Source organism: Ochotona princeps, chromosome 6, assembly GCF_030435755.1.
Source record: "Ochotona princeps isolate mOchPri1 chromosome 6, mOchPri1.hap1, whole genome shotgun sequence".
NCBI lineage: Eukaryota > Metazoa > Chordata > Mammalia > Lagomorpha > Ochotonidae > Ochotona > Ochotona princeps.
Genome location: NC_080837.1, coordinates 81,833,894 through 81,849,763, shown reverse-complemented (window position 1 = coordinate 81,849,763; position 15,870 = coordinate 81,833,894). Strand labels below are relative to the sequence as shown.

The 15,870-nt window shown below is 53.8% G+C and overlaps 1 protein-coding gene across 1 annotated transcript in view; it reads right to left on the bottom strand.

Moving 5' to 3' along the window:
* Positions 1 to 4,473, bottom strand: part of IGF1R (insulin like growth factor 1 receptor) — a 208,551-nt gene extending 204,078 nt beyond the window's left edge. The window contains exon 1 of the mRNA XM_058666588.1: positions 4,333 to 4,473. Coding sequence (XP_058522571.1) covers positions 4,333 to 4,426 — 94 coding nt within the window. The 5' untranslated portion in view covers positions 4,427 to 4,473. The remainder of the gene's footprint in view (positions 1 to 4,332) is intronic.
* Positions 4,474 to 15,870: the final 11,397 nt, after the last annotated feature.

The window sequence follows — 15,870 nt, the reverse complement described above, 5'->3', positions numbered from 1 at the left end:
TTCTGAAATCAAATGGAAGGGGAAAAAAACCCACAATGCAGAGACATGCCTTGTACACCTCAGAAAACGTTTTCAGGTTTAACAGGCAATCTCCAATCTCCTTCCCCCCCCACTTTTAACAACAGCAACTTATTTTTAAAGGACAGAAAGCCCTGAAACTATAACTACGCTCTCCACGTTCCAGAAGGTTGATCAAGCAACGCGTGAATCCAAAAAAATCCTGAAACTGATCCCATCTTTGCTTCAACTCAAAGGTGCCATGGAACATACCTGCTACAGTGCCCATGGTCAGTTGGGCCCAATGTTCCTGGGGGTCATGACCACCAAGACTCCCGAGTACAAGACAAAGTGGGCACAGGGCTTACTACAGCGTTCAAGTCCTCAGGAGTGGCTCTCAAGGGACTTCCAAATGCTGGTGACAGAACGCAGCACACAGATGGACGCAGCCTGCATCTCACACTGCGGCACAAGGTTCGCTTTCCATACACTAGGTGCCCAGCAAGAGCTGGTGCTTCTTACAAAACAAACGAAACCAGATTAAAAAGGAAACCAGCTTCCCTGGGGGGCTCCCCTTGGCAACAGCCAGAGGCAACAAGTGAAAATGATACAGTGGATTCTCATTACTGGCCTGATCGGGCAACAATAGGAAGGGCCGGAAACATTTTGATTAGTAAACTAGGCCTTAGACAAAGACCCCCAGACAAGCAGAAAGAGTAATTATCCCCTGGGCCTTTTCCTACTGAAAGGCCCAGGTAAAACTGGTTCCAGGAGACAGTGTAACAACAAAAATGCTTGGGATAAGTTTGAATCTTCTGTAAGAAATTGTAATTCTGTGAAACAGAAGACACCACGTGCTTCCTACAACCTTGGTGTCCAGCTGGAGCTGCGGAAGAAATAAAGAAATAAAATCTGCAACAAGGAAAAAAAAACCTGCATAAAAATGAACAGTTCACCCTCACTTGCGGTTAACAGGACCTACCAGAAAGAGAGTGGAAATTTTTTGTTAAACGGCACATTACTTCTTTGCTGGAAAGAAAACAGACGTAGTGAAATCGAAACGCAGCCTCGCACACTCAGCTTTTCACCTCTCGCCTCGACGAGCTCCTGGAGCAGTCCACCAGTCCACCGTCACAACCCCGGCTTTGTCCGCACGTGCCTGTTAACCCGGGCCATGGCCTCAGCTGGAGCTGCGGAGGACGCCCGCGCCTCGGCTCTGCCACGGCACAGGAGCCCGGCTGCTGTCACGTTCACCCACCACTGTGAATCCCCACCACTGTGAATCCCCACCCTGAACGCTCCCAGACGGCAAGAGAAGGCACCGACCTGCAGGGCCAGGCTTCCTGAAAAAATTTAACCTCATGCCTAGGTCTTCCAGAAGGCATTCTTTTCAACCTTGACATTTTTTTTAAAGGTAGATTTGCTGAGAGATCTTAAAAATACCACAAAGATCTCCAATTTACAGTGTACAAGCAGTTTTTGGTATACTCAGAACTGTATAAACACTACCCCAAAAAGCAGCCGAGGCCCCATCAGTGGCCACTCCACGGACCGTCCTCCCCCACGTCCTGGCAGCCACTCGTCCAATTTCTCTTTGGCCTTGCTTGATCTGGACACTTCATGCAAGGGCCATCTTCGTGACTGAGTTTCTTTTGTTTATTTGTTTTGTTTTTCGCCTCTTAATTTGTTTTTAAGTTAATCTACTCAGTTAACGCTCTTCCTGGCGGTGGGACTTTTCTAATTCCTTTAGACAAATCAGGCTTCAAAGCCCAACCACAAACCACCCTTTGCCTGCTTACAAGCATGCCTCCAGACTCGGGAGGCACTTGGCTATTGAGGTTCGTTTCAAACTTCTGGGTTCTCCTTCTGTTAAGAAATCCCTGACTGGTCAAGGCTAGCCTTGTCTGACAATGCACATTACTACGCCTAAGGCAGAAAAATGGCTGGCTCCCTCTAAGGACGTGGCCAAAGCACGGGTAAGGCTGGTGGTTTAAAAAGCCAGTTACGAGGACACTCAGATACGGCTCCTAACTTACAAACTTCATGTCAGTGCCCTTCTCCAACCCTCCCCTCCCCCAAAAAAGAACCCTATAAATGTTCTAAGACTAGACTCTGTCCCTGTGGCCTGCACACTCGGAGAAGAAAACGCTAGGCCCAACTAGGGCGGTGGCGCAACCGCAGAGCCAACCCCTCCACTGCGCTGGACAACAGCCTTGAGGGGCCTCCGCACCGCGAGGGCCTGGCCAGACGACTTCTGGGGGAGTCTGGCGCCTTTCAGATGGAAAACGGAATCCATTTTTCATTTAGTCCTCCTAACGGCCCAAGATGAGGGTGGGGCAGGCAATGCACGGGACTTCAGCCAACCTCAGAGGTCTTTGGGTGCCTTGTGGCCATCTTGGGGTCCTAAGGCACTCACCATTTTAGGGAGACCTGGGGAGGGGGGACAGGGGCTGTGCCAGGATTGCAAATCTTAATCAACACACCCTGTTGAGAGCACTCTTGGCGCTTTCACGGGCGAACCTCCTGGCCACGACGACGTGTTCCGCGCCTAGACTGCCGACGGAGAAGCAAGGCCATGGCCGCTGCTCTCAACTGCACAACTCCAGAGGAGAACCAAATAAAAACCACCTGGTGCCACATTACAACGGATCCGCTAAAAGTAGAAACCCCGGCCCCAAAAACACAACCTCGGCGCCTGGAGGGGAGAAGGAGCGAACAGAAACGCGTCCGTCCCTTCGACCCCGCGCGCGCTCAAAGTTGGAAAAACAAAGAACAGGACAGCGGCGCGCGGCCCAGCCCCAGCTGCGCCTTCGCACGCAGCCAACACGCGCATTCCATCAAGAACTGCCCGCCACTCCAACCCGGGCTCAGCGCTCAGAAGGCTGCGGCAAAGGGTTGCAAAAAAAAAAGGGGGGGGGAGGGGTGTGCAAGGCGCGATGGAGGGGGCTGTTGGTGGAAACTGCCGCTGCTAGGCCTTGGTGACGTGGCCACACAGCACCCCCCGCCCACGCTGCCTCTGGCTCCGTCGTGATTTTTCAGTTAATAGGCACCACCTGCATGCATGCCCTCGGCAAACATTACTCACCAACACGCCCTCAGCGTTCGCAGTCCCGATTCTGCGGCTGCATTTTAACTTTGAATCGTGTACCGGCCACCCTCCCAGCTCGAACGTGCCCATGATCCACCCGGGATCTTCCCTCCCCGCGCCCGCACACCGCGGGTGCGCTCGCTCCCCTCAGCCCTGCTCCTAGCTGCCCTCCGCGACGCCTCCAAAACAAAAGCCAACCGGTGGCGAAGAGACGGCGCGCGTGCGGACGACACCACTGATTAACTATGCACAAGGAAGTGCGGAGCGGGAGAAGCGGTGCCACGCAACCCTGGCCGCCACCGAATGCAGGCCAGGGCTTCGCGCTCGCACGCAAACGCCCGCCGCCGCCCCAGGTCCCGCGCGCTCAGCGCAGCGGGGCCGGGGCTGGGAATCCGCGCGGGCCGCGAGAGCACGTGTGTGCGTGTGAGTGTAGCGAGAGGCTAACGCACCTCGGCTCCGACCACACACACGTGCTCCCGCACCCTCGGGCGCTGCCAGCCCGCCTGTCCCCAGCCCCACAGGGCAACGGAGGCGTCAGCGGGTTAGACAGAACCTGGAGATGGTGCCGAACTCAGTGAACTGGGGTGGGGAGGAACTCCCCACGCGCGCTCCCCGAAGATCGCGGCTAACCAAGGCCCCTCGACTTCGTACCAGCCCCGGGGCGTTGTGGGGAGCGCTCCCACAGCTCCTAGACGCGGGGGACCTAAGCCACCAAGGGCCAGAAGCCCAAAGCGCCCGAGGGGCAAAAGACCACCGGGCGACGGGCGGCTTCGCCAATATGTTTGTAAAAGTGGCCTGCGGCTGCGGGGCCTCGGAGTGAGACAAAACGCCCTCGAGGGCAACTCACACCCCTGGGTGGCGGGCGTCCAGCTCCCAGCGCGGGGCGCCCTCGGTGCGGTCCCCGCCGTCGGCGCGCGCAGGAGTCGGCGTCCCGTGTGGGGCGAGGAGAAGGCGGCCGCGGGGACCCCAACTTCTCCACCGAGTCTCTGCGCCAGGCGGGGCCCCTGCCGCCCGCCGCCCGCCCACCCGGCCGCCGGACGGGGCTCTCGGATGCGCCCCGCGGGCTCCCAACGAAAGCGGCCGGACCCCGTGCCGCGGTGGCCTTGGCGGCGCCCTCCGCGGCCCACCCCGAGGGCCCGAGCCCGGGGGTCCCGACGCTGCGACGGCTGCCACCCGGGTGTCGCAAACAGGGCGCAGGCCCTGAGAAAAGTTCCCGCGGTGGCCGCGGGCGGCGGGCGCATACTCACTTTCTCCACTCGTCGGCCAGAGCAGGAGTGCGACGGCGATAAGCAGGAGCCCCCACAGCGAGGTCCAAGACCCTCCTCCGAAGCCAGCCTTCATTCCTCTAACTTGAAATGATATTCCCCTTTCTCAAAACAAAAAGAAAAAAAGGGGGGGAATAAAAGAGAAAGAGAAAAAAAACGAGGGGGGAGAACGAAAGGAGGCGGGAGAAAAAAAGTCTCAAACTCAGTCTTCGCGCCCCCTGGCACAAACCGAGGCGAAGGCGAGTGCGGTCCGCGGGCGGCGCGGACGGGGCGGGCGAGCCCTCAGAGCCGGCTCCCGCAGCCCAAGGCTCTGCGGAGTCGGGAACCCGAGGCGCGCTGGGGCTGGCTGTCGGCGTCGTCGGCCTCCATTTTCAAAGCTGAAGAGGCAGGAGGTGTGTGTGTGTGTGTTGGGGGGGCGACACGGCCAAAGGGGCGAAGCCCGGGTGCGTCCGACCGAGGAGAAAGCCCGCCCGAGCCCGGGCGCAGGGGAGGCGGCTCGGCGGCGGCACAGCGCGCCGCGCTGCCCAGCTCGCTCCCGAGTCCGGCGGCGGGCGAGGCCGGCGAGGGGCGCAGATGCAGAGTCGGAATGAATGAGCAGCTCCCCTCCTCCTCGGCGTCCTCCGGCTCGGGCCGCGCTCGCCGCCGCCCTCAGCCCTCAGCGCGGCCGCCGCCGAGAGCTGCCGCCCGAATCCAGGACGTACACAAAGCGGCGGGCCGGCCGCACCGCGCTCAGCACCGCGCAGCCCCCGGCCGAGCGCGCGGGGGGCTCCGGCGCGCTGAAGGTCAAGGCCGCGGCGCCCCTGGGCTTGCCCAGCGCGCGCGAGGGGCGTGGAGGGCCGGGGTCCGGGGAGCCGGCCGAGGGGCTGCGAGCGCCGGCCGCGGGCGCTCGGAGGAGGCTGCTGGCGACGTCCGCGTCGCTCGCCCGCCTCTGTCGAGTTCGCCGGCTGCGTTCCCTCCTTCTCCTCTCCTCCTCCTCCTCCTCCTCCTCCTCCTCGGGCTTCCCCCTCCCTCTTTTTTTTTTTTTTTTCTGCTCAGCGGAGTTCACGCTGGTAAACAAGAACCGCGCCGCGCCGCGCCGCGCCGCCGCCACACACTGGGGGCTCGCGCGCGCCGGGGCCGCGCACACGTGCCCGCGCGCACCCCTGAGCGGCCAGCGCCGCAGCAGGCGCGCCCAGGGCCCGGCCCAGGCCGGCGCGCGCCAAGAGCCGGAGCCCGGGATCGGCGGGACGTGCGGAGCGGAGCCGGCGGCGCACCCCGCCCCCGCCCGCACTGCGCCGGCTGCCCCGCACGCGCCTCCCTCCCGCAGGGCTCCCCGCAAAACACGACGTGCCCCCACTTCTCCCTCCCTTGGGGACCCGCGGAGAGACCCGGAGGGCCCGGGCGGGGGAGATGCGCGGTGGGCGGGGGAGCGCGGGGCCCGGAGAGGTTCATTGAAAACAACGGCGGGGCTGGAGAGCGCCTCTGCCTGCTTCTGGCAAAGCTGCATTGTGTCTTGCAGCTGTTGCAAAATAAGTGCGTGCACGCGGCAGTTTTTCGAAGCGTGCCGAGGGGACCCGGACGCTTCGGGGAGGGGTCGTCCAGCGGAGAGCCAGGGGTCCCACCGGACTCCGACCCCCGGCGCTTGTCCTTGTCACACGCACGCCCGTGGCGTCGCCCCGGGCAGCCCCGAGTTCCGGGGCGCGACCCGCGAGGCTCAGCCCTGTGCGCAGGGCACGGGACGCGGGCCCCCCGAAGCCCGGGAAAGGGGGTGCCCGGGCAGGCAGCCCTGCTTGTCCAGGGCGCGTCTCCGCGGCGGCCGCCAGAGGGCGCGGCGAGCTCCGGGCTCGGTCAGCCCGTTTGGCCTCCCTCCCTTCGGGGGAGGAAATGCGGGGGCCCCCGGCCGGGCAGCGGCCGCGCCGGGTAGCTCCCAGTCCCCTGGGAAACCCAGAGCGTCCCTCCACGCCGACCCAGGTCTCGCGCTCCTGGGGCCGCACCACATAGGCGGCTGCGGCGCGTGCACGGCGCGGGGCTGCAGGACCCTGAGTGGGGGGCGTGTCCGAGGAGTCCGGAGTGGGGACGCGGGCGGGAGGGGGGAGGCCTGGCCCGCACATGGGTGCGCCTCCTCACTCCAGCTCTTGCTGCACGCATGCTCTCTGGACCCGTTGGCCAGTGCGGACACGCACCCGCACCTGCCTTGGGGAGCCCCCAGGCTTGGCGACCCGGCTCCCGCTTGCCACGGAAGTGACTGGGAACCCGCATCAGCCCGGGGCGCCCCGGTGGCCTTCCGGAATGTGGCAGAGGAGAGGTGTCCCCAAAGCAAAACTCGGCCGGGGTGCGTGCTGCGGAACCGACGATGCGGATGGGGCCCTAGCGGCAGCGCAGGGGGCGGGGAGGTGCCGGGGTCTGGCCGTCCCTTTGCCCCGTGGCTGGCTGCGGAGGCCGGGCCCTAAGGGTTGCAGAGAGGTGGCGCGAGCGACACGTTAGCTCCTGGAGCAGCCAGAGGGCACCTCCTGCAGAAACACAGGTGGAAGGCTTGAGCCCGAGCGCGGGCAGCGCCCCTCTCATCGGCAAAAATTTAAAATCAGAGCCTAACAGATCAGAAGCTATGTGGAGGAGAAGTTCGCAGCGCCCCCTCCTCGACCTCCAATCCCCATTTTTTTTTCTTATGTTTGCTTCATCTCCTAGCTCGTTTTTTCCCCCTTGAAAATGTTTAGCTCCACTCGGTGAGTTAACTACCACGAAGGAAAATAAAACCCTTTTACTTGAAAGAATTGTTCAGACTAGATTGCTTAACGGAAATGCAGCCTGATGCTTACATTTAGCGGTTCCTGGACATTCACAAAGAAAGAGATTCGAATCTTACATTCCAGCAGTTATCATTCAAAACATGAACCCTGCACGTGAATGGTTAAAATTCAGTCTACTCCTGTTAAGCTCATGGAGTCTTCAGAGAGATTTGCCTGGGGTTGACGCTCCTTGCCTGGCACAGACCCCCTCTGAAGTTGGAGTATCAGTACAATATTTAGGTGTGTTAGCATATTTAAAATTAAGGCAATTTAGAGCTGATATGCACAAAGGGCTTGTGCTAATGTAATGTCTCTGAACTCTAGGTGAGATGTTTCAGTGTGAATTAGAGCTGCCTATTCAGTTTTTGCCTCAGACCATAATTGCTTGTGGGGGGAATTATACATCTTTTTCTTTAACAAATAATGCTTTTTATTTTGTAAAAATAAGTTTGAATGTTTATGGTTTTGGAGAGTATTTATGAGATCGATGAGACTGTCTCAGTGCAATCAGATGTTTCTTATAGTGCACCTGAATATTGAGAAAGCAAGTCTCCAGGGTGCTCGGGGTCAGGGCTGAGCGCCTCAGAGAAGGAGGTGGGCTGGGGTCCTGAGGAGGCTGTTCTACAGGCTGCTCTTGCCGCTTTGCGCAAGCAGTCCTGCGGCCAGCACTGACTAGGTCCTCACGCTGCAGGCACGCTGCTGTCCCCAGCACTGCTTTCCACAGTGTCACCCACTCGCCTTCTTGTGAAACACAAGACAGTTGCTTGTTTTCCTTTTTTCAAAATACTGTGTTCTTGATAACTTTTATCACTGTCTATTCAGCTAAGAATACCAGATTTCCCTCAAAATGTGATGGCTGGCAAGTGAAGACGTGAGAAGCAGCAGCAGTATCAGCTGACCAAGAGCTGCACCATGCATCGTACTGCAGGAGCACCAGGGACCGTTCGAGCCATCCATGACAGCCACATCCCATGCAGGTGCATCTCAGGAATAATGATGATGAAGGTGTGCAAGTTCTGAAAAACCGTGCACAGCGGAACACCGTTTTGATAAAAGCTCTTAACAGCAAGCCAACTTAACAAGGGCAATGAAAAAAATTAAGCAAAGGAGTGAAATACATGAAAAAGTGTGCTTTGCTTTTGAATGAGCAAGAGGATTGCTGCAGGATGCTCAGTGAACCGGAGCAGCAAAGGGAAGCCACAAGCCATGAACTGTTCTTGGAGATGTATTCATTCTTGGAGGCAGTGGTGGAGTTATAAGTTTCTGTTTTATAAGTTTGCTCTTAACCAACACCCATGTGACCTATATGTGTGTATGAAATGTTCAGGAGTAAAACACAGAAAAACATGGAAGGGGCCACTCCAGTTTTCCAATACGAATCTTTCTGATTCTCAGCTGTTTGTGCAAACAATTGGGGAAGCATTGAAGGGCCACTAAACCAAAGCAGCAGATGAAGGTATGTGCTCGAGGGGACATTTGGAAGACTGAGTACACAAATATCAATGAAATCTCAGACAAAAACAGCTCTTGATGCAAGCATTTAAAAGGATTCACCCGATGGGTTATCAGACTCATTAATTGGGAGCGCCTTATGTAAGCTGGCAATTTCCCATGTGGTTAAAGGTACACTCGACTTAGCCAGCAGTTCTGTTCCCCCAGCTCAAAAGAAATGAAAATATCCCAAAATATCTGTGTGGGAATATTTACGGCCACTTTATTCATAATCGCAAAAACCTGGAAATGACTCAGACGCACATCAAAACAAATTGTCATGTAGCCACACAAGGCGGTGCTGCCAGCAGCAGAGAGGAACAGACGCATGAGTGGACCTGAAAATCACACAGCCCCAAGGCGGGACAGAAGGAGCTCAGGCGTGAGGCCATTCTGATGTTCAAGAACAGACCAAACTGACCCGGGAGAGAGACACCAGCAACATGGGCAGAGGAGGGAGGGAGTGGCCTCGGATGACTAGCAAGAGGCACAGAGAACTTTGTAGGACAAGGGCAATGTCCTATAGCTTGATTAGGGCATGGCTGTGCTCGCCGATGCATTTATCAAAACACATCAAAGTAAAGATGGGTGTGCTTCATTATGTGTGATTCTGTCTGAAGTTAAAATGGTAAAGTGTGCATGATGTAATTCCAAAGTTTTGCAGCTGTACTGAAAAAAGGGTTCACACAGTCCTTCCTGTTTTTTCTATTATGAGAGTTTAGCAGAGAAGTGAGACCCAAGCTCTCCATCTACAGCTGGCTCTGCAGGTGCACTGCCTAAGGTCCTCCATGAGTGGCTTTGGCTTGGAGGGCACCAAGGGGTCACTACAAGCAACTAGGGGCAGAGGACAGTCTGTGCCCTGCTGTTGCTGGTTCCAGGCCCCACAAAACCACAGGCAGGATCCATGCAGATGGTTTTCCATGTCACTGTGCACAGAAAATCGGCTCTCGAGGCATACATGCTACATGCCCCTTCATTGCTTTAGAAGCATCGTGGAGGTGCTTCCTGTGACTCCTCTAGCTCCATGTACAGTGAATCATCAGGCAGAGTTGTTCCTTGAAAGCCCATGCCTGGGCCCAGAGTGCCAGGTGCTCTGGGGACCTGCACAGATCCAGTATGCCTCTGCAGCTGCCCCAGCGTCCTGAGCACAGCCCTTGTGACAGGCTGACACCAGCCTGTCCCTCATCTGCAGGTGGGAGTGTGGCGATGGTGGCCAGGAGTGCTGCAAACAGCTTCCGCATTGCCACTTGTCACTTGAGATGGTGAGCCTCTGCAATGTGAGTGCCACTTGCACTCCTCCATGTAATTAACTTTCAAACTTATCAATAATAAAAATCCCTGTCTGGCAGGCAGAACAAAAAAATGCTCCTTCATTGTTGCAATGCACCAGGGGTGTACTTGAAAAGTGGGGCTACAGCAAAATCCCTGTTGCCTTGAATTAACGCCACCAGCCCTGAAGTGCTTTATCAGTAGCATGGCAGTACGAGCTCCACCCGATTCGGCAAAGCTGCTGGACTTTGTGCAGGGGCTCCACCTCTCTGGTTGCTTCTCCGTGGAATGGTTGCGTTGGACTCCAACTTTCTGCCCTAGAACACTGTGCCTTCGTTGTCTCTCCCTTGGCAGCTCTCTGTGTGCCGTCTGTTCCCCCTGCACAGGCAACAGCAGCCAGGCTTAGGGCATAATTGCTAATTTGCTTTGAGATGCCCATTTTTCACACCTTTGGGTTGCTCATAACAGGAAACATTTTTCAGCCATTCTGAACTTTCATATACCTTCTGTGAGTATGGGTAAGGGGAGAATAAGCATAAACATCACTGAAGTGAGGGAAGAGGCTGAGGGAACCCAAAAGGAATCCCATCATCGGGCATTCGGAGGTTCCTGCAAAGTATCTTCCTCAGGATATGAAGTTCAAATAGAGTCCTGTTACGTAGGATACATGTCTACATTTGTTGAGTAAGTTTGGGGTTGTTTTGTTTTTGCAACGCTGATGTGCCAAGCTCCTTAGTAACAGCAACTCTGGCCTTGTGCAGAGCGATGCGTGAGATCTTGAACTGATGCTGTGCAATGGGGAGACCACGTCCGCCCAGGCAAGCAGTTCACAATTGTCCTTGAGGGACCACTGGTCAGCTGAGAGGTAGACAGAGGGAATATTGGGGAAGGACCAGTCCCAATATCCGTGAGGATATTAAGACACACTGACATGAAGTTTTATGACTTCTGGCTTCAGATACCTGGAAAGTGACCATGAGCTGATCCAAGTGACTGCCACACGCAGAGTTAGAACAACAGGAAAGGAAATGAATTTCAGTTCCTTGAAAGCCTTTTTCTTCAACTAATATGATCTTGCAGTCTCTGCTTGGCACCCTGCTTTGTGTGGGAGAGAGCCCTGCATTATCCCAAAGCCCAGTGAAGATGCAACCCACAGGAACTTGGCAAATAGCCTAAAGAAAGGCAACAGTGCCCTAGAAGATAACAAAGTAGCAACAAAGACCCCTTCCAGTCTAGAATCTCTGGATAGTTCGTTTCTGCTTCTATGCCGAAGAAGGCTGGCTTTGTTTTACACAAATAATGATCAACTTCTAAGTGAAGATGTGTTGGCTCCACAGGATGCTGGAGTGATATTTTAGGAGCCCTGAAGAGTTAGCTCCTGAAACAGGCTCAAGTAGCAGTTCCCCCAGACTGATGAGTCAAGTCACAAGCTCAGGACAAGCTTTCCATATTGTGACAGTGATACGCTGCTAAGACTCACACAGTGTACAGTGTTTGCCGATTTGGTGTAGGTAGATATTCTACCATGGCCAATGGGGGGCCACTGAAGACAGACTTCTGAAGAGATGTGCAACTGTTTCTTGCAAGGTTGTGTGAATCCGCTGCAGAACAACACCAGGTTAAGCAACATGAGAGCTTGGGGTTGCCTTTATGAGAAATTAAATATGCTTTCAATAAGAAAATTACAAGCAACATAGTACAAAAATAGCCATGGCTATAAAAACAAAACAGTCACTGAAGGAGTCAGAACATCTGATAGTCATAAAAACATTACCAGCTACCTGGCTGGCAAAGCTAAGAACTGGACAATGTTTATAGGGAAGAGCAGTGAGCATTGAATTCTTGTTCACTGCTACTGGAAGAATACGAGAGTACACTGAACTGGAGAACAAATTGGAAATAATCATTAGGTTATGGGTGTATCTACACCACAACCCAGAGATCCCATTCACAAAGAAGGTACACTAAAAGTTCCTGTATGTACCAGGAGACACGTAGAGGAATGTCATTTCAGGACCACCACAATGGCCTAGTGACTAAATCTTTGTCTTGTATCAACCGGGATTCCATATGGGTACTGGTGTATGTCCCAGCTACTCGACTTCCAATCCAGCTTCCTGCTTGGGACCTGGGAGAGCAGTACAGAGTGGCTCAAACCCTTGGGACCCTGCACCCCTGTGTGGAGACTAGGAAGAAACTCCTGGCTTCTGGCTTTAGATCAGCTCAGCTCCGGCCATTGCAGCCACTAGGGGAAAGAACCAGTGGATGGAAGATCTTTCTCTCTGCCTCTGTCTTCTCTCTGTAAATGTGACTTTCCAATAAAAACAAATCTTTTTAAAAAATCATTTTACACCCCAGTTTTTGATTGTTAAAAAAATTAATTTATTCCCCAAATGAATACTAGTGGAATACTACACAGAAGTTACAATAAATGAATTAGATCTTAATGAGTCAACATAAATTTAACAGCCAATATTGTGTGAAAGTGCAATTCACAAAGGTTAAATAACCAAACACTGCCATGGATGTGACTATTAACACACAGAGGATAACATGTTACTGGATACATAATATGTCGCAAAAGTATAAAATATACATAAAAGTGACAAACAATTTTGGACATTATCTCTAGGGATGAATGGCAAAGGACAACCTGTTCTGTATTGGCAACATTTTATTTCTTTACCTTCTCTCTGTCAAATCTGCCTTTCCAATAAAAATAAATAAAATCTTAGAAAGAAAAAGATGGTAGAGGAGCAGCTGTAGCAGTTTCCTCTTGCCGTTTGGGAGATGTCGGGTTCCCCGTGGGAGCGCCTGGGTTCCAGCCTTAGCTCCACTTCCACTCCCAGCTTCTTGTTCAAGTGTGCCCTGGGAGGCAGCGAGGACTCCAGGACAGCGTCCCTCCGCTCACGGGGTTGGCCCCGGTTGATTTCCAGACTTCTAGCTTAGCCTAGGCCAGCCCCACTACCATAGGCATTTGGGGAAGAAATTGGAAGATAAAAGGTATTTCCCTCTCTCCTCTTCTTCATCAGTAGATCAGTCTCTCTGCCTTGTAAAACAGCCCATCGGCAAACAAGTGTTTCCAAAACAATAAAGCTGTAACATACACGGGGCAAAACGTCTCTTAAACCTGGCTAGGAGAGATACATACGTGTCTATCAAAATATTTCCTGTGTTCCTGAACTGTTTTGTCATTTTCTCTTTTGTCCTTTTTATTTTAAAAAGTTTTCATTTTAGAGTTTTTGTTTCATTTTCATTTCATTTACAGGATTACTGTCGTTAACATCTTACATAGCTCTGGGGCAGGAATCACAAGCAATATGCAAGAATTGGCCTATCACTACTATGAACAAGATCTCCACATTATTCAGATCTTCCTTCCTGTCCTTCTTCTGTGGAGGGTCCTGCCTCATGCCTTGTGGTCCTTTATCCTTGGATTTCTCCGCCCGTGGCAGTTTCTTAGGCCTTCCTTGCTTTGACAGTTTTGTGGTATACTGGTCAGGCATGTTGTAGCATGCCCCTCAGCTGGAATTGTTGTGATGGTGAGCATGGGACATTGTGCTTTGGAAGAAAGAGCACTCACAGGACCATTCTCATCACAGGTACATGATGGCCAGGAAACCAGAAACTCCATCTGGGACTCCAGCACTTGGGCCACCTTCCACCTCCTTGCCAGGTGCAAGGGCAGGAAGCTGGATGGGAAGTGGAGCCTCCTGGAACACAGATCAGCACTCCAGTGTAGGGTGCCAATGTCAAGCAGTGCCTTAACTTGCCACACCACACCAGATCCATGACTATTTTTTATGCTCCAACACTTCAGGGTCCTCCAGGTTCGTCACATTTATTTCCTGCCCCAGTCTAGAATCCACCAACTCTCCGAGGGGCCCTGGATCTTTATTGGAGAATGTGCTTAGGGAGCCAGAATTGGTTACTAGGAGTGCTTGTGGCTGCTGGAGCATCATCGCTCCTGGGCTCTCTCTGTGCCAACTGGTGTGTTCACACACACCTGAACCCCTCCGTATCTGTTACACTGAACACAAGTGCTTCTGAAAACCTCCAAGCTCTCAGGTCTCTCTGCCTCTCTGTTGTTGTTCCAGTCACACAGTGTTCAGTGTTCAACTTCTGTAACCTTTTTTAAGAAAAGAAACATAAAGGCTTCTGGGAAATATTTTGACTTTTTTTTAAAAGGCTTGTCTATCTATTTGATACCAACTAGCAGAGGATTGGGTGGAGAGTAGAGAGAGAGAGAGCTTCCATCCACTGGTTCGCTCCCCAAATGGTTGCAACAGCCACAGCTGAGCCAGTCTGAAGCCAGGAGCAGAAGTTTCTTCTGAGTCTCCCACATGGATGCAGGGGACCAAGGATTTAGGCCATCCTCCACTGCTTTTCCAGGCCATTAGCAGGAAGCTGGATTGGAAGTGGAGTAGTCAGGACTCGAACTGGTGGCCATACGAGATATACGCCACAGGTTGTAGCTTTATCCACTGTACCAGGATCCCAGCTTCAATGCTCCAACTTCTTACGATGTCTAGACCTCAGGGACAGCCTACTTACAGAGGAGACACAGAGAGGGAGAGCACTTTTCCTGTTGTGGTCCCTTCGCAACACACACCTCCCCATGGGACCAGCACATGCTGGTCTGGTGCCCTTCCAGTGGAGACAAGTGAGCGGGGCCTGACTATAACAAGGGATGATAAGTACTTGGGCATCCTGGGGAGTCCTTGGTGAGGATTTGGAGAGCAGGAGAGCTGGGGAGGGGAAAGCTAAGGGGACAAGCCAGATTAGAAACATGAGTGTCAAGGAGCAATTCTTAACTGTTTGTCAATAATGAACCCCTCCAGGACTTGGGTGCACAACCCCAGGGAACATTCGTATTATAGGACAAGCCCCGCCCGGAGCTCCACCTGGGCCACAGGTGGAGCATATTCTGCACGGGCAGCACTTTCATTAGTTTGTTGGAGGAGTGAACAGGTCAGTGTTGCTGCAGCCCTGCTGTTTTCAGAATGGTCAAGGCTCCGTCTTCCAGATGTGGACCCAGGTGCTGTGACTGGCAGCAGCCAATTCACTCTCACTGTTGGCACCCACTGACAACAGGTAGCAAGTGGCAAAAGTTTTCTATTTACAGCAATAATAATGAGGTACATTTCTCTTTGAAAGTAAATCTAAGTTCTATTGTTAATGAAAGTGATTTAAATAAATCTGTGGCAGCCAGTGTTGGGTGCAGCTTAAGCTGCCAACTTGGATACCAGCATCCCATCTGGGAGTGCTGGTTTGCATCCTAACTGCTCTGCCTCTGGTCCAGCTCCCTGATAGTACAGTTGGGAAGGCAGAAGACAATGACCCCAGTACTCAGGTCCCTCCACCCACTCAATCAGGACGGAGTTCTGGGCTCCTGGCTTTGCTTGGACTAATCCAGACCTCGCTGTTGTCACCTGGGTGGAGTGAACCAGTGGATGGAAGATTTTCTCTCTCTCCTTCCCTCCCTCTTTGATATTCTGCCTTTCAAATAAATATATACATGTGGGACAGTGGGAAACTGAGGAGTCAGAAGCAGGCACAGAGAAAGGCAGCTGTGAAGAAGGAGATGCAGCTGTTTGGAGCCAGAAGGTGTGGCTTCCGGCTCCCTGGCTGCCAGTAGCACTGTGTGATAGGAGGGACAGCACCTTCTCTCCTCCAGGAACTGTCAGCCCTCCGTGCAGACCCATTGCTCTCAGTGCATTTCCTGTACCCGACACCAGTCGACTGAGGTGCTTGTCAGTTGGAGCTTTGCAGACTGCCTGGCAGAACTTTTGTGTCTGATTGACTTCTGTGGAACACAGCCTAGAGAGCTGCTTTTTCACAAGCACCCTACTCCAGCACACATCTGGAGAGGATGGACTGAGCTGGGAGAGATACAGCCACCCACCTGTCACAGAGGACAGGAAGGGTACTGTTCGCCTCCCTTAGAACTGGATCCTGACAGCCCTGCCCGAGACCGTCATGGCTGGCTGTGTGG